Source organism: Barbus barbus (genome assembly GCF_936440315.1).
Source record: "Barbus barbus genome assembly, chromosome: 14".
Lineage (NCBI taxonomy): Eukaryota > Metazoa > Chordata > Actinopteri > Cypriniformes > Cyprinidae > Barbus > Barbus barbus.
Window position 1 is genome coordinate 25108380 of NC_136742.1, and position 27047 is coordinate 25135426.

Genomic DNA, 27047 nt, shown 5'->3' on the forward strand with positions numbered 1-27047 from the left:
ATAAAATATTGTTTTTCCCTAATGTCTGAACAGCACCTAATTTCTTGATCATGACCCACCAGTTGTGCTAAAGCAGTTGGTGGGCATTATTAAAGATGATACACAAATATCAGAATTTTGATGTAAAATCAGTTTAAATTAATTCTGAATATACATGCAAATGGGAAAATTCAGTGCCTCCTATTCAAGATTTGCATTCAAAGACAAAACAGAAAATATACAGGCACAGACACTGCGTGCACAGAAACATAAATAATCATTCAAAATAAAAACAATTGAATTCATTTCAAGGGATAGTTCTCCCAAAAATACAAATTCTGTCATCATTTACTCACCCTCATGACGTTTCAAACCTGTATGACTTTCTTTTATTCTGTGAAACACACAGAACTTTGAAAACCAAAGGGTTTTGGTTCCCATTGACTTTCATTCGTTGTCCATATAATGGAAGTTAATGGGAACCGAAACTGTTTGGTTACCGACATTCTTCAAAATATCGTCTTTTATGCACCACAGAACAAAGAAAGTCATATAGGTTTGGAACGATATGAAGATAAGTAAATGATTATAGAATTGTCATTTTTGAGTAGACCATCTCTATTAAGATATTAGATTTTTTTCCCCCCCAAAGTAATTTTAAACTGATTCTGAAATAAAAGGATCTTTTATTTTATGTCAATAAATTGGCACATCTGTTATTGGGGATTCCTCAATGTAATATAGTTATACTCCCTCTAATATACAAACAGACTATACCTTTTTATAAAAAATAAATGTTTTTCATAAAATTATGTTCAGGAGAGAAAAAGGCAAACATTGTTCACACCAGTTCAACAATACTTAAACTTAACATGCACTTCTGTCAAGCAGAAAACCAATCATCAAGGACTTTGAACCTCCATGTTGTCAAGTAAAGTGTCTTTCTTAAAGAACTTTAAGGTGCGAATGGACCTCCAGACCCCTACGTAACTGTCGCTCAGGGATTGTCTCGTAGGATCGTCTGATGGAATCCCCGGTCTTTCTAATTCTATGGACCCTGCCACTTTATTCTCACGAATAGGACCCTGGTCAGTGCCGTCAACTGATGCTGTCAGGCTACCATTGGGAACGCTCTCCAGATCATTTGGAAGAGTTTCCATATCTCCATCAGGCTTGGCTGGTTCCACATAAGGTTCTCCCGGAAGTTCTCCATCCTTAGCAGACTCATCCATATCCTGGTAGGTTAACTTCTTTTTGGTTTCTTGATACTTCACCACACAGTAGGTGATGGAGCCGATGGTGTTAACTACCACGCCTGCCACGAACAGTTTGGTTGGCATCACGTCACTGAAGGCCAGCATGCCCACAGTGATAGTAGCTATACTCTTGACCACCCCCACAAAGCTGGTGGTGACGGCCGAGTTGATATAGGTACAGTGCAATGTGGTGAAGTTCATCGCACAGCCAATGAGGATGCAGGTACAGAAGATGCCTGTGATATGCGGGTTCTTCCAACCTTCATATGTCCACATGTCAATGGCGTCCATGCTTACAATGGAACATATGAAGAGAATGGGAGAGGCCACCACTGCAATGGTGTACTGGGCTGTGAGCGGCCCATAATCACTGTCTGCACTCGTTTTTTGGATGATCACCAAGTAGGAGGCGTGGACGATCACAGCTAAAATGCCAGTCACATAGCCAAAAGGGTCACCTGTTAGATCTCCAGCACCTGCATGAAAACAGAGCGAAGCACTGCAAAGTTAAACAGAGACTGCGCAATACATGATTTATGGCCATTATCAAATTAAACTCTGTACGAGAGCCATGTTTTATGGAGACATGACATGCATAGTCCAGAATATCAACAGCACGTTTAAGTATCATACAATGGACAAAACAATAAGCTAATTGGGCAAGATTACCTTAGATAGGCTACTTTTATTAGCTTAATTTGCTTTTATTTTCAGAAGCAGTTCAAAACACATTTGTATAAATAATATAATTATATGCACACTACTTGGAAAAATATGTGACAAATAGGAAGATACAGAAAAAGAAGGATAACTGCATCGGGGAGACTTAATGGAGGGCTAGTTATCAAACCGGGGCAAGTTGTCACAATGTTGTTGGATTCATCTAGTTCAAACCCTTCTTAAATTGGAAAAATCCATCATTTTATTCTCAAAACTAAAATAGAAAAATATATATATATTTTTGCAGCACAACAAGATAATACTGAAGTTTGTACAAATGCTAAACTGTGTTCGCAGGACTAGGTTTTCTTTTAATTGTCAATAAATGTCACATTTATTGTTTTCATATGAATTAAATGTTACAAATTTATTAATTACAGTATTTGTTTTTAACATGTTCAATGACAAATTGCGTGACAACATGCCCCACTAGTTGCCTCAACTTAAATTGAGAAATATGAACTAAAGTGAAAAGTGTGATTAGGCTACTACCGCAACATGAAGTAAAAACTATTTATAAATGATCCGCTATATTCTTACCCGCCAGTGCTGCTCCTCCAGTGGTGACGAGAACTGCTGTTATTACCCCAGCTGATGGGATCCCGTTCTTCAGCACGCACACTCCAATCCCCAACGTTACCAATGGCAAGCATCGCTTAAACACAACATACATGGGCAAACTCAATCCCTTGAGAGACCAGAGGGTTAATGTGGACTGCAAAGTCGCCAAAATACAGACACTCGCAAAAACTTTGACTAACTGGAAGCTGAAGGGAGGTATATCTATTTTGCCCAGTCTCCTCAGCACCTCTAATGTGAGAGCCGCAGTGCCGCTGGTCAGACACTGAATTAAAGTCAGATACGTAAAGCTGTAGGTCGTAATGAGGAACTTTAACAAAATATTCAGCGATCCCGAAAAAAATCCATGCGCAACGGCCACCGAAATGCCCAGAAAACGTCCTTTGCAAACTTCCATGTCTTTCCTCGTAGACTGGGGGTTCCCGGCGTCTCCGTATTATGCACTGAGCTCTGAGTCCACTGCTGAATATTCACGTCCACTCTCCTCTTGTGCGTAATTCACGCAACACGAGCGCTGCTGAATGAATGCGACGCGCCGCAGCTCCGACAGTCTTTTTCTTTGTAGAGATTGAATTGGAGTCAACTGCAGCCAATCTATTTACTTTGATGCACCACAGAACACCGAGGTAGTTCACACTTCGAAACAATTCTAGATGACCGCAATTTAGTCTGTAAACCAATAGTGCAAATTTTAAACCTCCCTAATAAAACTAAAGGCTAGCCTACTGTTGTATCGATACAGACTATATATGCGTTTCATTTGTATTTTTAAACATTTCAGTCACAATTAAGTTAGATTAGGACCTCTGGTGGTTAAAATATATGTCAGCAAAAAATAAAAAAAAAGCTGGAGAATAGAATGTGCGTTCGCCTGAGTTAACAGTACGCAGTTTTAGTTTTATCTCTTATTAACCTCCTTTAAAGTCATCGTATAACTGGCACTGCTGTATACCTCCTTTAATTCTATGGAAATGTTTCCCAAGTTTGTGTTTACAATTTCAAAGGCTTCATATCAGTTCTGGTGATTCAAGGTCATTTGGCTCACAAAAACAAGCCACTGGAAATTCCCTGACTGCCACTATACAATTTAGGCTATATGAATGTATAATATAGGGGCTAGTAAAACGTTACATCAATATAATATTCATTTATTTATTGAAAAACCATAATTGATTCCCTCACTGCACAGGTTATACAAGCACTAGTTCATAATATTATACTACTCTTAAATTTAAAAAAATTAAATTAAACTCTGTGTGGAAGGCAATATTAGATTAAAAGGAAGGCTCAAGATTCAGTTGAGAATGTTTAATATGTTTAACAAATCAGTAAGGAACAACAACATAAACACTACATAATCTACCAATGAGCTCCAGACAGCAAGGCACTCGCTGATTAAAGGAATGGTTCACCCAACAATGAAAATTCTGTCGTTAATTACACACCCTCATGTCATTCCAAACCTATAAGCCATCTTTGGAACACAAATTAAGGTATTTTTGATGAAATCCAAGAGCTTTCTGATCCTGCAGAGACAGTAATGTATAACTGAAATGTTTCCAGACCATTAGATAGATTAGTCTATCAGTGGTTCAACTGTAATTTTACAAAAGCTATGATAATACTTTTTTCCCCCCCTCTCTCTTTTAAGATGAATGAAGGTGTTACGGGTTTGAAACGACATGAGGGTGAGAAATTAATGACAGAATTTTCATTTTTGGGTGAACTATCCCTTTAAGGAAAAATTTTAGTTTCATTATACAATTTCAAAACCCTATAATAACATCACACTCAGTTTTTTTTATACTCAGTGACAGCATGAGATTCCCCTCATCTGTGCAGTGCTCCTGACGCAATGCTCCTGATGCGTCCCACGGGTTCTCCTTTAATAGCATCATTAGGAAAACCGCAGTGAAATCTTGGCAAACTCTGCACCTGTGATTGAAACAGAGACGCGGCTCTCCTGTGCTTAGCGACAACCTCTTTCCATGGTGCACCAACCTCCTATAGGGCGGCCAGGCATGAAGGGGTGAAGACTTTTACAGTCTCATCCCAAGAGCAGTCCACAACCTGCGAAGAAAGCCACAGTCACACGATTAAAACTGCATCCACGTGATTAAGGTAGAAAAATATGATAGTTAGATAAGGACATTAACAGCTTTGGGTCAGACAAGCTTAAACACTGTCTGTAGCTGGATTCTGGTAATGATACCACCCAGCTGGTTACAATTTAAAAGGGTCATATCTTGATATAAAATGTTCTTTATCTTTTAAGATCAAATGGATAAAATTGATTTAAAAAGTACAGTATGCAAACAACATAGCATCAGAAACCGTGGAAAATGCACGTAAACTATGATATCTTTTGGAAGAAAAAAACTAGATAAAAAGGGAAAAAATATTTAAATTGAGCTATCTGCCCACTTCTTGCCTGATTGGAAAGAATGACAAAGCTAAAAAGTTCCACCACTGACTGGATACATACTGTTTGCAATTATTTTACTTCAATTTAAAAAAAATAGTATGTCTTAAAAATTAATGCCATTCAAATTCAAAACGCCATTAAGCTTTGTGCTTTACATGAATTTGGTTTATTAGTGTCACCAGAAGGGTCCACTCAGGAAAAAAAAGGAAAGAAAGAAATCCCCACTGGTCTGCAGTGCTGAGAGAGCACCCTTGATATTGGGAAACAAAGAGATTTTTATGCATGTGCTGCTTTACTGATACAATAGTGATATTCAGCCAACAAATTGTTTGTTTCTTTTGATGCTGCTTCAAAGACTTTTTTTAAGCATCTCTTTTTGCCTGTGCATTAAAATTGCCATCGTACCATGTACAGTTAACAATGCACTTTTGTTATATTCTCCTCATTATGATTTGTAATAGCAATATCAAAACAAACTGAATATGGCCAGCTGACATAAAACATATGCATAATAATTATAAATATTAATCATTATAAGATACTGAGCACAACTCTAAAAAAGGTGTATAAATTTTCACACTTAAATTTCTAGTGAAATTCACAATTAAGGACATGGCAAATAACATTGAAATAAATGCAACATTTTTTATTTATTTATACATTTTATTTTTAAATAGACATACTACCTAGTCAGTATGTGACTACGGGGCCAATGTTGGTGCTTTAGTAATGTGCAGGGTTTTGTTGACGCCACAGACCACATTAAGGGGTGCTGGCAGATCAAGGTTTGTTCTTGGTTTGATCTGCCATAGTTCATGGGAATGTATTTATATATTTCTTTAATAGTGATGGGAAGGGTGAGGGGTGCTTTAATGGTAGACTCAACTGGTTTTATTTTCAAACTTGTATTTTGTCTTCTGCTGTAATTATGTTTGATACCTATGACTGACCTTAATATTCTGAGTTGTAATAAGCCTAAATGGCCCTCACAAAGATACAGGTTTTCTGGATCTTTTGCGAAGAAGAAAGATCGATATAGTGTTAGTTCAAGAATCCCATTTGAAAGAGGAGGATATACACAGGTGTAATAATAGGTTTTATGAAGTGGTATCTCACGCATCTTCGGATACTAAAACCAAGGGTGTCCTAATATTGGTGCAGAGGACTTTAAATATTACTCTTTTAGATCAAGGTTGTGATACAGATGGTAGAATAACACATAAAAACAATAGTGGAGAATAGGAATATTGTATTTCTCTCAGTTTATGCCCCTTGTACTCCTGACTCTACTTTTTTCTGTTTTGTCAACCTATCTCTTGAAATTTTCAGATATCTCTTGAAATTGGATGCAGATACGAATTCTGTAATGTTGCATATCCTAGATAGATTTGGACCAAAGGAATCACACTCAAGGTTTTTTTTTTCTGAATATGAATCTGTCATCTTCTCCTAAGGGTAATCTCTGTTCGCAAGGATCTTTAGGCACGTTTTCACAGTTTTTTTTTGGGAGTGCAAAAAAAATCTCATCTCATCTTTTTGGTCTCAGCTCTCACAGGACCGGTTATATTTGTTGGGTACTGAGATATGTTTGACTGAGCGCCATTTTTTCATGAACGACTTTTGGGACTTCACCTTGTTCGTCCAACAAAGATGTTTAATGTTAGCTGCTCTCACAGCAGCAAAACATTGCTAGTCAACCGTTGGAATCTTCCTCACACAATGGACAGACAAACCTGGACTGTGTTTGTTGGACATCGTCTCGATGGAACTCTCAACTTCTCGTGTGCATGGATCTAGTGTGGAAACTATAAGTTTGTGTCATTCAGCGTTTGATGTCGTCTCATCTTTTCTGGAATCCATGTGAAAATTATTTTACTGTGGGTTGGGGTGGGTTCTGAATTTGCACAGTTGTTTTTTGTTTGTTACTGCTGTTTCAGGAAGAAAATTTAATAAAAAGTTGTTCAAATAAAATAAATAAACGCAACATTTTGAAGTAAAAAGACTAAGAAAACCCCAATCTTTGCTTGGCTTAAACAATACAATTTTCAAAATAATATATACGGACTATGCACAAGTCTGTTCATGTCCATATTCCTATTAATAGAATTTCAAAGGCACAGTTTGTCCTAACGTACAAAATTCAACTCAATGTGAAAGTGATATAGTGATGTTCTCTTCATTGCAGTCCTTTTCTCCATATCTCATTACTCCAGAGCGCTCCAGCAGAAAGCCTGTGACTCACCCATTGAGGGAGAAAAAGTCCTTCATTAATTACTTGACTGCAAAACGCACAACAGAGACTGAGTGCCAGAGAGCGGGCAACAGTGCAGAAGAAACAGATGCAGAGAGCAGGAGCGAGGAGTGAACGGGTGGTCAGCTGATAACACAACGCTCAATATAACTGGAGGCAAGAGAACAAGAATGGGATTCCGCTCTGCTCATCTGAGGAACAATATCTGTTAAGCACAATGAATACATGTCCTCTTTTGAGAGCTACGTTTTAGGTTCTTGTCAAAAAGTGTAAAGGTATGATGCATCACCTGCTGTGGGTGTAGATGAAGTCGGAGCTGGGCTTTTTCTCAACCAGTTACAGTATAATTACCGCATTTGAAGACTTCACTTTGTTCAAAGGCAGATGTTCAGTATGTGTGCAAACCTGAGCGGAGGTGATCAATCTGAACGGGTAAAAAAAAAAAAGAATGAATTTACATTGGGAATGTGTGTTTTTAAACCGATACGTCGTCTGTTAGGAATACTCAGAATCGACCTATAATCGTATCCACTTAGACAATAAACGACATTGGTGGTGTTAGATCCCCCTTGACTCTAAAATGTGTATTTAACAACGGCTCAGGGTGAGTTGTGGGCTTGAATATTGGCTTTGACAGGGAGTACGAGCAGCACAAGGTGTGTATGTGTGTGAGTTTGTGTGTATAGTTGGCAGCGAACAGGGAGACTGCGGTAGAAAAAGCACTTCACAGTTCTTGCCCTCGCCTTGCAGGAACAACCCACACCACCTGCAGCCTGCCAACAGCTGCACTTACGCCCGATGCGGAACTAACAATAAGAGAATCCATACATGCATCATTTTCCCAATCCTGCAATTTGGCTGTGACACACTGCGGCCCATTTTTTGAGATTTTTCTGGTTGCGCACGTAGTATAAGAGACCCAGCATGTCTTCTAAGAGACTAACAAAATACTCTGAAATGGGCAAGACATCTAAGTGAGCTTAAAAGCTTTCCAAATTTGCATTCTGATTGACAGGAAACTCTACATTATCAAAATGAGACGTGAAGGTAATGGCAAAGCCTTGAAAAAGTTATGGAGTTATTATTCCTTGCAAACAATATAAATAATTTCAGCAAAAAAGTTGATTTGAGAAAACAATAAGGAATCTAAACGGTTTGAAATAGAAGCTTAAACCAGTGGATGGTGATGAAAAGCTACAAAATGAAGCAATCAAATAAAACATTTATTCACTTTATTATATTTATATTATTATATTTGTTTATTATTTCAATTGCATTATACATAATATATAATGCACCACCATTCAAAACCTTGGGGTTGATAAGATGTTTTTTTTTTGCTTTATTAAATATTTTGCTTATTATTTCAAATGTATTATATATAAAATAATATACTCCAGTCTTCAATGATTTGGTGCTCAAGAAACATTTATCAATAATGTTGAAAATAGCTGTCGCGTAATATTTTTTGTGGACCGTGTCAAACATTTTTCATGATTCTTTGAAGAATGCAAAAGTTCAAAAGAACAGAATTTATATGAAAAAGCATTCTTATGTAATAAAGATGGAGAATTTCTCTCTTTAAATAAAACTTTACATTTTACTGACTCCAAAGTGTTGACAATATTCTAATAAACACAAAACTACACCGCATATGCAAATACTGGATGACACAGTGTATCTTCAGCTAGCTATATAACAGTTTACTTTTCAGTTCTGCATTCAATTAAACTTATTTCCCTTAACTGCATAAAATTAAGTAATTGAAATCAAATCAAACCCATCATGTGCCACAAACAGTCAGAACAGAAGAGCTTCATATATTCATAGGCTTCAGAACCTGAGGTAACCTATAGATTGCAAGGTATTCAAAGCTAAATCTCAGAAAAATGGTACAGTGGCACAATGGAGCTGAGGGGTTTGCTGCAGACGTCTCCTGTCAGCTCAGTGATGGCTCATTGACTGCTCTGACTTTTCTTCATCACTGTGAGTGCTGGCGTCAGACAGAACCGGCTCCCCTGAGGACCGCGGCCCACATCTCAATGAGCTGAGTGCTCTGTTACTGTACGAGACCTGTTCCTTGTACACGCTCTACGAACAAGGCATGCCACCTATCTGCAGATGATGATTTTGAGCAACAGACCGACATCAGTGGTGAAGTGAGGTCAACAGAGCAGGCCGTACAGTGAGGGTTAACCGAAATTAATAGCTGCAGATGGAGTCATGGAAATATTGATTTAAGTTTCTCAATTACGAGCCACTGGTCCATCAGAATATATGTCATTAAAACATAAAAATCACAAAAGAAAGACTGAATGATATAGCATAGCACAATTATAAATATTTTGGCAATATTTGATATATAACTTATATTTATGCATTTGCTTTGAAACTGCTAAAAAAAAAAAAAAAAAAAAAAAAAAAAAAAAAAGGGTGAAAAAGGGTGAAAAAAAAGACGATGATTTTTGCCCAATCAGAACTACCTTAATTTCAAACAAACACATTGTAGATTCAAGTAGTTAAAATTAAAAAAATAATAAAATAAAAAAGTGAAATAAGCAATATTTAATAAATCACTACAGGGATAGGCTATTATAGTTAATTAAAACTAAAACCATAAAAAAAAAAAAAAAAAAAAAAGTATAACTTAAAATAAAATAAACATTACCGGAAATACAATAAAAGTAAAAACATTTTAGCTAACTGCCAAGGAAATATTTCTCATTTTCATTTAGTGCATGTAGTGATGTAGGACTACTGAAAAAAACTATATAGACATTAAACAAGAATAAGAAATGACAGACACAACTAAATTTACTAAAACTTTAAGTTTAATTATATTTTTAATTTTAAATAACAATAAGTATAGGACCTCAATGATTGCATGATACTGACTGATTTAGTAGTCCAGTTCAATTCATTTCTGTGAATCATTTCAAACTGTCCATTTCAATAATTCACTTGAAAACAAAAGAAACCTTTAATTTGGGTCATCAACTTTAAAATGCACATAGCATTTTTTATTTTTTTTTATTATAATGTGATATTTTTACTACTGAAGTAAAGCTATTAAAACATTCTGCCTAAATACTCTCATACCACCAGCTTTCCTTAAATAAAAAGGTTGCTTGGAGTTATTTATTCTGTGCTATTGAAAGCTACTACATTGTTTTCTCCTAATATTAATTTCCTTTGTGCCACTTATTGTAAGGACAGCATGGGAGGAAGTGGCAGGATGTGGCGGAAAAGAACTGGGAGCTAAACTGCACATGCACTGACCAGTAGGCCACTTTTTCATGTTATTTTCAGCTATAGTCAGTAGGTGTGACCCACAGCACTGTGTTTTGATGAGATTACCTGGTTAGGGATGTGCAGGTTGAAATCCAGGCCACACACAAACTCGGAGTGGTGCTCCAGTGTCTCCAGCAGCGGCTGGCTCTTGGAATAGTCCCAGAATCTGTGGATGCACAGCAGAAGGCAATCATGCTAATTGCACCGCCGTTTGTCTTCTCTGACGGGGCAGCGGCTCAAAGCCCTGACACAGCCCTGGCTCACCAGGCCCTGACTGATCCATTCAGCAAATGTAATTAAATCACCTCTCTGAAAGAAAAAACCCAAAACTCCCTGTCTATAGGAAAACATTAGGCAGGCATTAATACTAACATTGCCATAGAGCAGAAGTGAAGGATATTATTTATAAAGCACAGTGGGACAACAGCTGCTCAGGGTGTGGACGTCTTTAGAAAGAGAATGTTTAAATAAATCACCAGTGTGGCATCAATACAAAGCAAAGAACAATATAGAAAAATCAATATCCCTGCCTAATTAGTTGTTAAACAACACAGAGAAAGACTTAATTTTCCTTCTGTACCGCACTACCACATACATGCAGTCATAGCAACTCAGAAAAGCCAGCTGTTATGTATGAAAGTGGAAACCTTATCTGCTGTAAACGAGACCTGACAGTTCTGAAAGAGTGACTGCATAGACTAGGTTAAGTAAACAGCTAAGTGCGTGTGTGTGTGTGTGTGTGTGTGTGTGTCAGCAGGTGGCTCACATGTTCTTTTGAAAGTGAATCCTTCAAAAAGGCTTTGTTTTTAAATAAACACCATTTTCTCTTTACCACAAAGAAAAAAAATAAATAAATAAATAAAAATTCATGTTGATCCATTCTTCCTGTGGAAATCATTTCTGGTAATTACCTTGCGGTCGGCATTATCAGTTTACTCTGAACGTAAAACTAATTAGATAGCACCTCAAGTCTGTCCTGTCCTGTTCAAACAGCAAATTTCCTGTAATCAATAGAACTGATTTCTATGAAAGCAAAACTGCAAATACTAGTTCTAAAGCTAGTTGGCTATAATTCATGCTAAATGAACAGAGAACGACAACAAACTGAAAGTTGAACAAATATAAAAGAACTTGTGTTAGGGTTACTAAGGTACAGTAATATTACCGGCTCCTTGTATTGCGGGTTAAAAATGAGATAGTCTTTGTGCATAAAATGCATTATATTATATATAAATTGCATTATTTTGTATAGAAATTGTATATGGCCTTCACTCCCATTGATAGTCGTCATAATGTGTTTTACTCTTTTGCATAAAGTTGGACATGTCTATAACTTTTAGTCAATGATTACTGTCAGTCCATAAGAATATATAATATAAAATACATACATAATCTCACATTTATTACCACTAAATTAGCTTTATGGAAGTATGAACAATATAATACATAATATTTTATGAAGCAACGGGAATACTTTTTGTACGCAAAGAAAACAAAAATAACTTTATTCAACCATTCATCTCCTCCGCGTCACCGTAGTGCCATTTTGGAGAGTATCCACTGAACGCAAACTGTGCCACAAGGATACGCTGTTTTCATTCAAATCAAAGTATTCCCGTTGCTTCATAAAACTCAGATTGAACCACTGATGGCAGATGGACTATTTTGACGATGTCTTTCATACTTTTCTGGGCCTTGACAATGTTATGTACTTGGCAGTCAATGGGACCGTTACAAGCCTCCTGGTTTTCATCCAAAATATCTTGAACTGTATTCCGAAGACGAACGAAGCTTATACGGGTTTGGAACGACATGGGGTTAAGTGATTGACAACATTTTCATTTTGGGGTGGAGTGAAAATTAAATTTTTACATACAAAAATGTATCTAATTTAAATTTTGTGGCAGAGCTTCACTTGTAAGAACATGAGTAGGTGTCTGGCAGTACAAAAATGCAATGACAGACTACTGTTAACTATAGTATAATTTGTGTGTTCTTCAAAGGCCTAAACATGTCTCACAATTAAAGGTTAAGACTTCTAGAGTATATTTGCATAAAATCTATGGGGGAAAAAAAGTGGCTCCTTTATCAAATAACAGCAACTAGGCAGCAAGCTTAAAAAAAAAAGCCAAAAATTGGCTTTTGCTTTACTACAGTGATTTTTGCTGATATGTCCTTGATAGCCCTTTTAAAGATCATTCCCCCACTGCAAAAATGAGCTCCACGCTCGATAAAAACACAACCATGCACTACCAGAATGCATTCGCTGCAAAAGGAAATAAACCAGTCTACCCTGAAATGAGATCAATGGGTTTTACAGCCCCACTTTATGGCAAAAGCATCAGTTCTTCTGGTAACATGCCAGCAACGCAGACTTTACCATTCTTACCAAAGGTCACTAAGAAAGATCATCTTCCCTCAACATGGATGAGCAGATTTGGACAATGCAGGGAGGTCTTTAGAAATGTGAAATCCTACTTCAAGACGAATTGTTTCAGTAAAACAATTTTTCCTATACAATGTGTCATACGACAGTTAGTTCCGGTCCCCTAATTTAATTGGACGATTTTTGATTAACTTCTTATTTATAGAACAGTATAAAAGAAATAGCATATTTGTATTTGTGCTGATTATCAGAATATCACAGCTGCTCATGTGATCTTGCTTAATCTGAATTTAGTTTATAATTTGCTCTTTAATGATTAAATGTGACAGATGCATCTGTGGTCAAAAATGTGGCTTACCTGACTGTGAAATCATATGAGCAGGATGCTAGGACTGTCTTATAAAATGGGCAGAACTAGAAATGACAAACAAATAAGAGAGGAATTAATAGTGGCTGCTGAAGAAAAAAAACATTGATGAACATGCTGACACTGCTTTAAAACTTGCATAAAAGCTATATTTACACTGCAGCTGAATGTGGCCCAAATCCTTGAACCAGTTTATAAATGTCCAAATGTTCATTTATGACATGGATCACTTTGATATATGAAAATAAACTGGATAAATATCTGACTTTTTTTATTATAGGCTTTAGTGTGAATAGTTCAAATGAATTTCAATGTTTACATCAATTTCATCAGGCAAAATCTATTCTTGTTAGGCAAGCTAAAATAATGTGATGAACTTGAAAATGAGATCTTTGACGTACACGTTTTTATTGATTAACTCTCCTTCTGCCCGAGTGTTTTAATGATATCAGCTGAATTATGACATGAGTTCTCATCACCAATATTATCATGACCCTTCAGGAAGAGTTTGTAGAACAGTAAATGAGAAAGACAATAGACCTCTTTGTCACTGATACAGTATAAAATGACATAGTAATCATATAATAAGAATAAACAGTGTTCATTCAAAGCTGTTTGACATCATTACATTCAGGAACACACAATCTCATGCTTCACAGCCCTCCTGTATTCCCAGTGCAACAAACTGCTCATAGCTCCTTATGACAGTTATGTTTGAACTGTTTTGATTTCTCAATATGGCCCCTTTACACATTGTTTGCAAGACCTTTCAAACTTCATTAAGACACTTCTGTGAAAAAAATTAGGGCAGCTTTTAAACTAAAATAAATTAATTGGCCATTTAACTACAATACCTTTACTCTGCGGATGGCGTAGGAATGGCCCATCATTTGAGCTACAGGATGTCGGACGTTACGTAGGTCCCACACTCTGAGACTGCAGTCCACGGCTCCAGTGACCAGAACATTCTGAGAGCATGAGAGAAATAACAATGTGAATGGAATTAAATATTATTGTCCACTATATACACTTTATATTGCACATACTGCATATACATTTAATAGAAGCAGTATGCTAGATTGATGGCCACTTGACTCATGGCAATATGCTCAACGCTATCTCACAACCAATTCATTCGTATTTTACGAGGTGGCTAATTCATACTAATTCGTACGACCTCACTCGTACGATTTGTCTACACCCCAGTGACAGGTAAGTTTAGGTGTAGGTCATTCGAACAAATTCATATGAATTGTGCAACTCGAAAAATACGAACAGTTTAGCAAAAATCGTATGAATTTGTACAAATGAGGTTGTACGAATTCGCCACCTCGTAAAATATGTACGAATTGCAGTGAGATCGGGCTGCTATGTTACATGTTTAAATCAGTAAGTGTTATACGGTTATCTCAGAAATACATAACATTTTAAATTTTTTTCCAATTTCTAATAAAAAAACACTTAGGTTACACTATTTCGATAGTCCACTTTAGACATTCTACTAACAGTAAGTAACTTTGCCACTATGTGTCAACTAGCACTCAGAGTTTAAGTAGATTGTCTGCTCAATATCTTCTAACACTTTATTTTGATGGGTCCACAACATGCAACATATTCAACTTATTCTACGAACCCTAACAGTCTACTCAGAGTTAGTAGATATGTAGTTACAAAGTTACTTATAGTTAGTAGAATGTCTGAAGTGGGCAATCAAAATAAAGTGTAACCAAAACTTATACAACACTAAAAATTCTGAAACTGTAAGATATTAAGAAATTAAATAATTTTGTCAGCAAGGACAAACTAATGAAAAGTGACAGTAAAGAGCATTCCTGTAGCTCAAATAGTAGAGCATGGTGCTAGCAACGCCAAGATCATGGGTTCGATTCCCAGGGAAAGCAAGAGCTGATAAAATGTAGAAACTGTAACCTGGATGCAATGTAAGTCGCTTTGGATAAAAGCGTCTGCTAAATGCATAAATGTAAATGTAAATTTAGGTTACAAAATACTTAGTTTTAAAAAATGCATTTCCATTCATCAAAGAATCCAAAATAAATGCTTCCACAAAAATATTAAACTGTTTTTGTGACACTGACTGAAGATTGGAGTAATGCCTTTATGTGCTCAGAGAAAGCTCAGTACAAAATAAACACTTCTATAATACACTGTATCAGTTATGAAATACAAGTCCCATTCATGTCCACAGAAAATAAACTGAATAGAGGAAATACTCACCTGGTCGTATTTGCACCAATCACAGCTGAGGATTTCAGACTTGTGCGCTGGGATGGCCAGCCTGCATGATCCCGCCTTCACATCCCACACTCGCAGTGTCCCATCCCCTAGCAACAGAGACGAGATTTGAAGCTCAAGTGTTAGACTTTTAAATCTTCTAAAAAGCCACAAAATTTCTCATATAAATTCCTGGTCTGCACTCTCTGCAGAATCCTCTGAACCATAACAGTCATTTCAAGGACCACTTGCACTCCGCATGAATGGACCCAGGGCATGGTGCTGAGGGAAGAGTCACTGGACAGTCCTCTACGCTGCACAGGCCACAGATTTCTACAGGGAATTTCTCTTGTCGTATCTCTTTTACGCCTCTGACCTTTTTCTTGAAGCACAGCATTTCTATTCTGGAGTAAGCAGTAAATGGTCCAGATATTCACTTTTTACAAGTCACTACATGTTACAACGTTAGCAGTATCAACAAACAGCAAAATACTCAAGAATCAGTCACTGGGGGTTTCTCTATATGGTGCATAAGTATTCAAAGTCTAGTTAAAGAGATTTACGCATAAATGTAGTATTAACAGCCTGGTGGAAAATTTTCATATGTTCTCTAAACTGCAGGTCCCACTTTGAATAAGCTAAAAAAAATCTCATGCAGAAACTTAACGCATTAAGTGAGCACCGCATAAACACAGCATAATCATATTAATGTGTATCTGGAAAGCAAACAGGATAGTTCCTTAACTTAAAAGGATAGTTCATACAAAAATAAAAACTGTCATTATTTACTCACCCTCATGTCGTTCCAAACCTGTAAGCATTTCTTTCTTATGCGGAGCACAAAAAAAAAAACCCCAAAGAGAGTTTTGATTCCCACTGATTTCCACTTTATTTTTCATACAATGGAATTCAATGGGAATGGAAAATGTTTAACTACCAACATTCTTCTAAATATCTTTTTGTGTTCTACAGAGAAAGATTTGGAAAGAAATGAGGATGAATAATTCATTTTTGGGTGGATTATCCCTTTAATATTTCATCTTTAAGTTTAGCATTATTACTAATATTGGGAATAAACCCCAAAAGATGTTATGCATCTCATATTGCACCATTTGTGGCACGGGCATGAATGATACCTTAAATAACAACAGACTAGCTTCTCCCTGTGCATATAATCTGGAGTAAATATGCCGGTAAAAAAAATAAAAATAAAAAGTCTAACTAAGATTAATACAGAACATGAATCTCAGTTTCTCAATCCTAAAAACAGCATCAAAGTATCTGGCATTTACTTGTCAATCCAATAGACCGTTGTTTAAATGAATAGCCCTACTTCAGTTAATTACATCTTAGGAGGCTTGTGCCAATGACTATTGTAACCCTTATTGATTTGGTGATCTGCAACTGATGTAATAAATAAAAGCCACTCTGAAATGCGACCCGCAAGGAGTGACAATAAATTAAGCCGATCACATAAACACTTTCAAGTACTCTAGGAAGATTTAAACAGTGTTTTTGTTTCACGATATACTGCAGCATGGTTCCATTTTCTGCTAACATAGTAGCATCAGGAAAAAGCAACTGCATTTCACCCACAGGTCCTGAAGATAATTAATGAAAACAGATTTAAGCTTCTTTGCTATGCCTTCATAAATACTTTTCAAATGCTTTACGTATACATTTGATCATTTTACCTTTTTCATAGATGCAGACTAAAATATAAAAATCCACCATAATTTTTTTTTATAATTTTTTAAATTATGATAATCCTAACAAAGAGTAAACCCTGTCACCATTCACTGTCTGAAAATAATTTATTCAAATCCAAAGCTATACCACTCCAGCTGATGAGAATATGTCAGAAAACATCTCAAAAAGGGTCTTAACGTATAGGAGGCAGCTTGCAGATTTCAGAAAACAACATTTGTTTGAAGGTTTAATCATGTCAATATTTCAATGAGCTCAAGTTTAATAATAACTTTGATGTGTGGCCCACTCTAGGCATTTCTATTTTAATTATTGCGGAACAGATCTCTTACTGAGATTGTTGGCATTTAAACGTCTTGCATTAAACATTTCCTGGCATCCAGGCTAAAGAAGCCAGGGCTCCTGCTATCACTGCATAGAGAGTGGAGGTGGTGAAATCTCTGATAAGGGAGGTGCTGAAATTGTCTCTTCAAATCACAGGGATACTTGGTTTTATCTATTCCAATACTTTTGGTAACATGAAAAATGGGTGGGTTCAAACAAAAGGTGCCATCTTCTAAGTTGTGTATCAGATTCAGATGAAAATACCTGTAAATAAAAGCTTAAATGTTAATCTCTCACCTCATATTCATCTTTTTATGTCAAACCCAAATGTTTTCCAGTCTACAGCAAAAATAAAGGAATTGGCCTTACTGTTCCAATACTTTGAGGGCACCGTATATACACACACACACACCTCACATTTTTGTGAATATTTTATTATATCTTTTCATGTGACAGCACTGAAGAAATGACACTTTGCTACAATGTAAAGTAGTGAGTGTACAGCTTGTATAAGTGTAAATTTGCTGTCCCCTCAAAAAAAAAAAAAAAAAAAAAAAAAACACCTCACAGCCATTAATGTCTAAACCGCTGGCCACAAAAGTGAGTACAGCCCTAAGTGAAATGTCCAAATTGGGCCCAATTAGCCATTTTCATTCCCCGGTGTCATGTGACTCGTTAGTGTTACAAGGTCTCAGGTGTGAATGGGGAGCAGGTGTGTTAAATTTGGTGTTATCGCGCTCACACTGGTCACTGGAAGTTCAACATTGCACCTCATGGCAAAGAACTCTGAGGATCTGAAAAAATTAATTGTTGCTCTACATAAAGATGGCGTAGGCTATAAGAGGATTGCCAAAACCCTGAAACTGAGCTGCAGCACGGTGGCCAAGACCATACAGCGGTTTAACAGGACAGGTTCCACTCAGAACAGGCCTCGCCATGGTCGACCAAAGAAGTTGAGTGCACGTGCTCAAACTGTTTGCGGGCATATCCAGAGGTTGTGTTTGGGAAATAGAAGTAGGAGTACTGCCAGCATTGCTGCAGAGGTTGAAGGGGTGGGGGGGGGGGGGTCAGCCTGTCAGTGCTCAGACCATACGCCGCACACTGCATCAAATTGGTCTGCATGGCTGTCGTCTCAGAAGGAATCCTCTTCTAAAGATGATGCATAAGAAAGCCCGCAAACAGTTTGCTGAAGACAAGCAGACTAAGGACATGGATTACTGGAACCATGTCCGGTGGTCTGATGAGACCAAGATAAACTTTTTTGGTTCAGATGGTGTCAAGCGTGTGTGGCAGAAACCAGGTGAGGAGTACAAAGACAAGTGTGTCTTGCCTACAGTCAAGCATGGTGGTGGGAGTGTCATGGTCTGGGGCTGCATGAGTGCTGCCAGCACTGGGGAGCTACAGTTCATTGAGGGAACCCTGAATGCCAACATGTACTGTGACATACTGAAGCAGAGACTGAGCCGCAGGGCAATATTCCAATATAACCCCAAACACACCTCCAAGACGACCACTGCCTTGCTAAAGAAGCTAAGGGTAAAGGTGATGGACTGGCCAAGCATGTCTCCAGACCTAAACCCTATTGAGCATCTGTGGGGCATCCTCAAACGGAAGGTGGAGAAGCGCAAGGTCTCTAACATCCACCGGCTCCGTGATGTCGTCATGGAGGAGTGGAAGAGGACTCAAGTGGCAACCTGTGAAGCTCTGGGGTATATTCCAGAAAGCAGGTTATGTGACATACCCAGGTAAGTTTGAGGATAAGCGAGCGGATAAACTCGGCTTTCGGTTCCAAAATCGGAGGTTACTTTCAGCCCATCTGCTTCAGGGTTCGTCGTGTTGTGCGTTCAGAGATGGTGTTCTGCATACCTTGCTTGTAACGAGTGGTTATTTGAGTTACTGTTGCCTTTCTATCATCTCTAACCTTATGCGAGGATCCTGTTTGTGGAGTTCAGCTTGCCTTTAACACTATCATTCCAAACTGCCTCCTGCCCAAACTAACTCAGCTTTCGGTGCCCACCTCCGTCTGTCAGTGAATCAACAGCTTCCTGACAGACAGGCAGCAGCTAGTGAGGCTGGGAAAATACACATCCAGCACCCATACGATCAGCACTGGAGCTCCTCAGGGCTGCGTTCTCTCTCCACTGCTCTTCTCCCTCTACACCAACGACTGCACAGCTAAAGACCCCTCTGTCAAGCTCCTGAAATTTGCAGACGACACCACACTGATCGGCCTCATCCAGGACGGTGACGAGTCTGCTTACAGACAGGAGGTTAAAGAGCTGGCTGTCTGGTGCGGTCTTAACAACCTGGAGCTCAACACGCTCAAAACTGTGGAGATGATCGTGGACTTCAGAAGAAAAGCCCCTGCTCTCCCCCCACTCAATATCATGAACAGCACTGTAATGACAGTGGAGTCATTCAGATTCCTGGGCAGTGGGACATTCACATTGACTCAATTATCAAAAAGGCCCAGCAGAGGTTGTACTTCCTTCACCAGCTGAAGTAGTTCAACCTGCCACAGGAGCTGCTGAAACAGTTCTGCTCTGCCATCATTGAATCCGTCCTCTGCACTTCATTAACTGTCTGGTTTAGCTCAGCTCCCAAATCTGACCTCAGAAGACTACCAAAACAAATTCCTCGTATGTGCAAACATATCTGGCAATAAAGCTAATTCTGATTCGGATCAAGACTCAATATAAGGACTGCCCGAAGGCACGAGACGAGCATAAAAGACGCTCGGGATTGTTGGCAGAACAGTCGAGCGCTGTGTGAGAAGTTTTCTGCGCATGCACACAGACAGACGCGTCTATGCAGAGCGAATACTGAATTGAGTTCTCTTCCGCTTTGTGCATGGATGAATAAATACATACAACATTACATCAAAATGCGCGTTTTGGCAAATATCCTAGTAAACACAGTCGGTTAGGCATATGTCTTAAACAGCTGAGAAAGAAAACGTGCATTAGTATATTAAATCTGTGCTTTCGTTATTAAAGTGAAAGCAAACTAATAATAAATCTAATGCTATCAAAGAAAAATACATTTAAGTTATACAGTGAAGACTATGCAGTTATTTTACATTTGATTACTACATTTCTGTAGCGTACCTGAAAATCTGTTTTAGACTGAGCTGAAAAACCTGAAAAGTCTTTGTTCTATTGTATTTATTTTCTGCTGTTGCTAGTACTTTTGTCTGTAGAAAATATTTTTTGGACTGAGGCTGAGCCCATAGTAGCAGTCAGAATTATTTTTCCAATTGTTTATTTTCTTAACCATTAAAAAAAAAAGCCTATTTTTGTTTTGTTCTTGTGAATGTCCCAATTGAGGTACAGGATATGAAAATTTCAGATAAATGTTCATGTTATATATTTTGGTTGCATTTGTGAGTTAAAATAGCATAAAAATAGGTATACATCGTCGAAATATCGATCGTATACTCCTGTATCGAATCGCGTCGTAGAATTTGAGGGATAGGCAAATATCGTGTCGCTGGGTATGAAAATCGATATCGTATCGTGACGAACCATCCGATTTACACCCCTAATATATATATATATATATATATATATATATAAAAAGAATTCAAATGAAATAAAATTGCTGACCCCAAACTTTTGAATGTGTGTGCATATATTACTACTTAATGTAGACCCTGGATATGGTCTTGAGAGTTGATTTTTTTCAGTGTTTCTAACCAGAATTTTTGTATTTATATTTGTTTATATATTCATACAAGCGTATCAACATTATATAATACAGAATGAACCTGAAAATTGTGTGTATTTTTTGTCTTACCAAAACCTGTAAGCTATGGTGGTTTAATTATTTGACGTCATGTTGTCTGACATCAGTGTCTATGCAAATACTTAGAATCCTGAAATATTTTTCCACAAAACTGCAATTTGCCATTTGTACATTGAAGAGACATGAAAGAGGTTATTTATAAACAAATCTTGCATAAAGCCACAACCAGTCCTCATAAATCTGATCAAAACTGTGCTGGAAAGCTGTAGAAAGTTGCCATATTTATGGAAAGCAAAAACCTGATGCTGGCTTTATGTTGTATGCTTATATAAGAGGTTTCTGTGATGAGAAAAGCCACTATATCTATAACTTAAACATCTTTGCTGAGTTGGCATTTCACAGAAACCACTTTTTCCATGATCACATTTAACATTTGCCATGGTGCTGGGGTTTAGTATAGATTTTCAGACACCCCATTACACACGTGGTGTCAACATTTAATAGCAAAAGAAAAGGGTCCTCCATCAGCACAGGAGGGTGTCATTCTTACCACAGCTCCTGAGGAGGGCCGAAATTAATACAAAGGAACATGGATGAGTATCCTGTACGTGATCTCTCAAGAAACCAAAGATGGGCTGTATGTGTGCATATGCATTCAGAGTTAGTCATTATTGTCTGATGCACTAAGAGGGGCCCGTGACTCCTTGTCACCATTCATGCATAAAATGTATTATAAAGGAAAGCAATTATCCTTTGGTGCTACACTGAAGGAAGAAAGTCGCTAGGGTTTCGATGACAATTTCCATTTCTGGGTGAACTATTTGTTTAAGCACTGAGAGTTAAGATCAGCAGTAAGTGGCTACTGCAGGTCCAATGTACTGCTGATAAGATCACAGCAGAGTCGTTTGTAGCTGATCGACTCTGGGCTCTGATGTCAAAGCCTGGTGTTTAGAGTTGTAATGCCGTCACCAATCACTGCTACATCTGAGAGAGATGTGTGCTTGTGAGACCTTGTGAGTCCTTCTTACACAAGTACAAACACACAGATTACTGTGTAGACTCTGAGTACGATCTAAAAAAAAAAATAAAAACCCAATGTTATGCAATCATGATTATGCACAAATTTCTACCATGAATGCACTTTTCAAAAGTTTCCCAGCACAAAATGCATCAAAACTAGGGATAGGGCTAATGAAATTAATGAATTACAACTAAAAGCAGATTACTTATATTAAAATCACACACAGATTTTTTTTTGAGGAAAAGGGATTTTGTGCACATGTCAGAGGGCATGATTAACGGTGTTAATTTTTGTGCTATTTTCTAATTAACGCCACTAAATTAATACATTAAATTAAAATCCCCCAATCAAAACTAAACAAATAATTTTTTTAATTAAAGGGCCATTTGCAAGGTCCAAAGGATGATAATAGCTCACTGCTGACCTCATGGGGTGAATGATTGCATTAACATGCTAAATGATTTGGCTAATAGTCCAAATGAAAATATAATACAACCTCAATCTTCGCCAAAATGTATATTTGTCTTATCTTTTCTTTTCTGCCAGGGAATGAGATTGTAAAATAGTGCTACACTTCTCAACACAAACTGTATTTCTATATTAAGTGTAATTTGGAAGTTGCTCTCTAGTGTAAAATTTGCCTGTGATGCAATTGTAATGAGCCAAATATTACAGTAAAATCAAGACATGAAATAAAACAAACTGAAACTACATAAAATAAAATAACTATGTTATTTCAGTTAATTGCCAAAGCAATATTTCTCATTTTCAATAAGTATAACTTTGTCCTAAAATAACTAAAACTGAACTGTATAAAAACCATAGAGACATTTAATCGTAAAAACCAAACTAATAAAAATGACAAAAACAAACAAAAAATTCAAAAACTTTATCTAAAATTATATCAAACTATATAAATACAAAATCAAAATATTTCTCCTCTTAATTCCCTGTCCTCTCCCATCCCTCAAAATATAGTTAGCAAAAAGACCCTTGAACTGGTAAAAATGGACTGGTAGTATAATACACCGTATATATCCAAAGAGATTTCAGTTGCTTTCAAATATTTTATCAGTACATGCTTTTCTTAGAAATAAAAACCCATGGTCAATTTACATTTTTATTCTTTTGACTATCCGAGTCGCAGTCATTCGGTTTGTGCTGTGGAAGATTCTTTCACCAAAACAAATCTTCATGTGTAAACGTACCTGGCAATAAGGCTTTTTCTGATTCTGATTGTTTTGGTCTGCCAGATGGTACCATCTTGATGCACATGCATGTCTGATCACCCTATAATATTTGTAGTCAACTCTAAAATCTGCATCCCAACACAGTAATTTCAGATGTAAAGTAGCAATCCTTCCAAACTACATGGGAAGACAGATACACCTCATTCTCCTACCTGAGGCTGAAGCAAAGCATGCTGGGATATGAGGAGACCAGATGGTGCTATAGATGACACCCTCATGACCCTGCAGGGAGCTCACTAACTGACATCGCTCCAGATCCCACTGTAAGAAAAACAGGACAACCGTGAAGCTCATTTTATGTCAACAAGTAACAACATTAACAGTATGTCTGATCACCAGCGCTCAGAAAGAAAGAGTTTATCTTCATTTTTAAATGTTAGTTGCATTTTACTATTTGCTTTCAGCATTAGTTAAGAATTGAACAAAGTCTCATTTTTTAACAATGTCTGAAATATTCACCTTCTAAAACAAACTCCACTTACCACTTTGGCTGTGTGGTCCCATGATCCCGATACCACCAGGTTCTCCCCCCGTGTCTGACTCCAGTCTACTGAATACACCTACACCAAGGCCAGATGTTTTGCAGTTCAGGAGTTATAAAGTGCTAAATGCAGGGAGCTTTAACATGAACTATTGAGAGTGTGAACTCACCTCTTGTGTGTGCCCTTTCAGCACCTGCAGAAGACCTTGCTGGTTGGCAGTGTCCCAGATCTGCAAAGATCCATCACCTCCTCCTGTCACCAGCACATGTTCATTATTCTCGCTCCATGTCACATCGAAGAGCCCATCATTCCAGTCAAAACTATGCATGAGACAAAAAGATACTCAACCTCTATTTAATGATCAGTCACATCTCCACTTCTCCTTGACTCTGCATACCTGCATCTACAGTGACCTTAAAAATTTATAAATTCAAGACAATTAAGATTATTTCCCCTATATTGTAATAACTGAAAAAAAAAAAAAACAAATAAATAGACACACACACATATATATACACACACACACTCACTGGCCACTTTATTAGGTAAACCTTGGTAGTACTGGGTTGGACCCCCTTTTACCTTCAGAAGTGCCTTAATTCTTCGTGGCATAGATTCAACAAGGTGTTGGAAACATTCCTCAGAGATTTTGGTCCATATTGACATGATAGCATCACGCAGTTGCTGCAGATTTGTCGGCTGCACATCCATGATGCGAATCTCCCGTTCCACCACATCCCAAAGGTGCTCTATTGGATTGAGATCTGGTGACTGTGGAGGCCATTTGAGTAAAGTGAACTCATTGTCATGTTCAAGAAACCAGTCTGAGATGATTTGAGCTTTGTGACATGGTGCATTATCCTGCTGGACGTAGCCATCAGAAGATGGGTACACTGTAGTCATAAAGGGATGGACATGGTTGGCAACAATACTCAGGTAGGCCGTGGTGTTTAAACGATTCTCAATTGGTACTAAGGGGCCCAAAGTGTGCCAAGAAAATTACACCATTACACCACCAGCTTGAACCGTTGAGACGAGGCAGGATGGATCCATGCTTTCATGTTCTTTACGCCAAATTCTGACCCTACCATCTGAATGTCGCAGCAGAAATCGAGACTCATCAGACCATGCAACGTTTTTCCAATCTTCTATTGTCCAATTTTGGTGAGCCTGTGCGAATTGTAGCCTCCGTTTCCTGTTCTTCTGCTGCTGTAGCCCATCTGCTTCAGGGTTGAACATGTTGTGTGTTCAGAGATGGTATTCTGCATACCTTGGTTGTAACGAGTGGTTATTTGAGTTACTGTTGCCGTTCTATAATCTCTAACCAGTCTGCCCATTCTGGCACCAACAACCATTCCACGTTCAAAGTCACTTAAATCCCCTTTCTTCCACATTCTGATGCTCGGTTTGAACTTCAGCAAGTCATCTTCACTACATCTAGATGCCTAAATGCATTGAGTTGCAGCCATGTAATTGGCTGATTCGCAATTTGTGTTACCAAGCAATTGAACAGGTGTACCTAATAAAGTGGCCGGTGAGTGTATGTATGTATATATATATATATATATATATATATATATATTATTTATTATTTTTTTGACTGTGTAGCTACTCTATTTAACTACCTGAAAGAAAAAAATTACCTCCTCACAAGTGAAACATCTGCCTCTCTCTGCTCCAGCACAAAAAGTGTCCCACATCCTAAAAGGCACGAAGAGTTTTCATTGGCATTTATGCATTTGATTTATGTATGTTCATGCAATGTTCCAAATATTACCTGCTATTCCATAATACTGCGATGAAGCACAGGCGATCGTAGAAGCCAAAAAAGGTGAAATCTCCACCGCATATCCATGACGGCCTGGAGATTTAAAGGACTTCATACTCTCTAATAACTCGGTGCAGACATAACGCCTAGGTCATTGCACTATTGACTCTAAAAGTCCACCAAAAATGTATTCACGATATATAACCTATTTCCTATTTCGTGGTAAAACGGCGAAAGCTTTATCAATTCTCAACAATCAATACAACGGTAACTTACATCAGGAAATCAATGCGTTTGCCAGGTATTTACATTTAGAGCAAAACATGTGTATCCCAGATGTTTACTTCCGTGTTTTGACTGCGTTTCAAACGCGAAGCTGTGATTGGTCAGATGAGGATGACGTCAATCTTGAAGATAGTTTTGATATAATACATTGATATAATATATTATGTTATTTTTTCTTTTTTATTCTATGTGGTTTTATAAAATAGAAACTAGAGCAGAAAATATTTTTTAAAATGCCAAGTGCACGTAGTCTGCAAAAACGAGTGACTGAATGAAGAACAAGCCGCGGCTTAAAACGATCTCGCACCAGATGGCAGCATTTCTCTAGTAAAGACCCATTTGTTGTCTTTTCACACTTTTCGCCATATAAAATATTTTGACGTTGTAGTGTCATCAAGATAAAAAATATTGGGGGAATTGTTCTCTTAAATTATTTTATGTTAATAATGCTGGGTAATTCCTACATAAAACGCACCGTGGTAGTAAAGTGATGGAAATACCATCTCACTTATAACCGTAATATATACCATAAGTGATCCTGGACCCCAAAATCAGTCATAAGGTCAATTTTTTGAAATTGAGATTTATACATCATGAATAAACAAATAAGCTTTCCGTTGATGTACAGTATGGTTTGTTAGGATAAGACAATATCTGGCTGAGATACAACTGAATATCTGGAATCTGAGCTGCAAAAAAAATCTAAATATTGAGAAAATCACCTTTAAAGTGTCCCAAGTTGTTCTTAGTATTGCATATTACTAATCAATAATTAAGTGTTTATATATTTACGGTAAGAAATGTACAAAATATCTTAATGGAACATGATCTCTGCATAATATCCAAATGATTTTTGGCATAAAAGAAAAATGGATAATTTTGACCCATACAATATATTGTCGGCTATTGCAACAAATACACCCGTGCTACTTATGACTGATTTTGTGGTCCAGGGTCACATATTATTTACATGCTATTCA

At 37.4% G+C, this 27047-nt stretch overlaps 2 protein-coding genes across 3 annotated transcripts; both read right to left on the reverse strand.

Moving 5' to 3' along the window:
- Positions 1 to 881: 881 nt before the first annotated feature.
- On the reverse strand, positions 882 to 2931 carry LOC306880486 (solute carrier family 35 member D3-like; the record flags this gene model as incomplete). Its single annotated transcript, XM_079434024.1, has 2 exons — positions 882 to 1711; positions 2496 to 2931. 2 exons carry the CDS (start codon positions 2929 to 2931, stop codon positions 882 to 884), a joined length of 1266 nt encoding a protein of 421 aa, XP_079290150.1.
- An 898-nt stretch (positions 2932 to 3829) lies between these two features.
- Positions 3830 to 26162, reverse strand: LOC306880132 (peroxisomal targeting signal 2 receptor-like). 2 transcript variants are annotated; one of them, XM_079433455.1, is made up of 10 exons: positions 25792 to 26162; positions 25658 to 25715; positions 24184 to 24334; positions 24015 to 24092; positions 23685 to 23793; positions 15490 to 15596; positions 14109 to 14222; positions 13246 to 13301; positions 10568 to 10667; positions 3830 to 4604 (listed from the first exon to the last, which is right to left on the reverse strand). In XM_079433455.1, exons 1-10 carry the CDS (start codon positions 25895 to 25897, stop codon positions 4539 to 4541), a joined length of 945 nt encoding a protein of 314 aa, XP_079289581.1. In that variant the 5' UTR covers positions 25898 to 26162; the 3' UTR covers positions 3830 to 4538. The 2 variants fall into 2 exon arrangements, with proteins under 2 accessions (XP_079289581.1, XP_079289582.1); XM_079433456.1 differs by lacking the exon at positions 3830 to 4604 and adding an exon at positions 6693 to 7634 and having other exon boundaries at positions 25792 to 26152.
- Between the last annotated feature and the right edge of the window lie 885 nt (positions 26163 to 27047).

Coding starts and splice junctions, on each gene's coding strand:
- LOC306880132 (XM_079433455.1), bottom strand. CDS start 25,897: ATGAAGTCCTTTAAATCTCCAGGCCGTCATGGATATGCGGTGGAGATT. Junction 24,335..25,657: donor GATGTTTCACTTGTGAGGAG/GTAATTTTTTTC, acceptor TCTCATGCATAG/TTTTGACTGGAATGATGGGC. Junction 13,302..14,108: donor ACGCCATCCGCAGAGTAAAG/GTATTGTAGTTA, acceptor TGTCATTTCTAG/TTCTGCCCATTTTATAAGAC.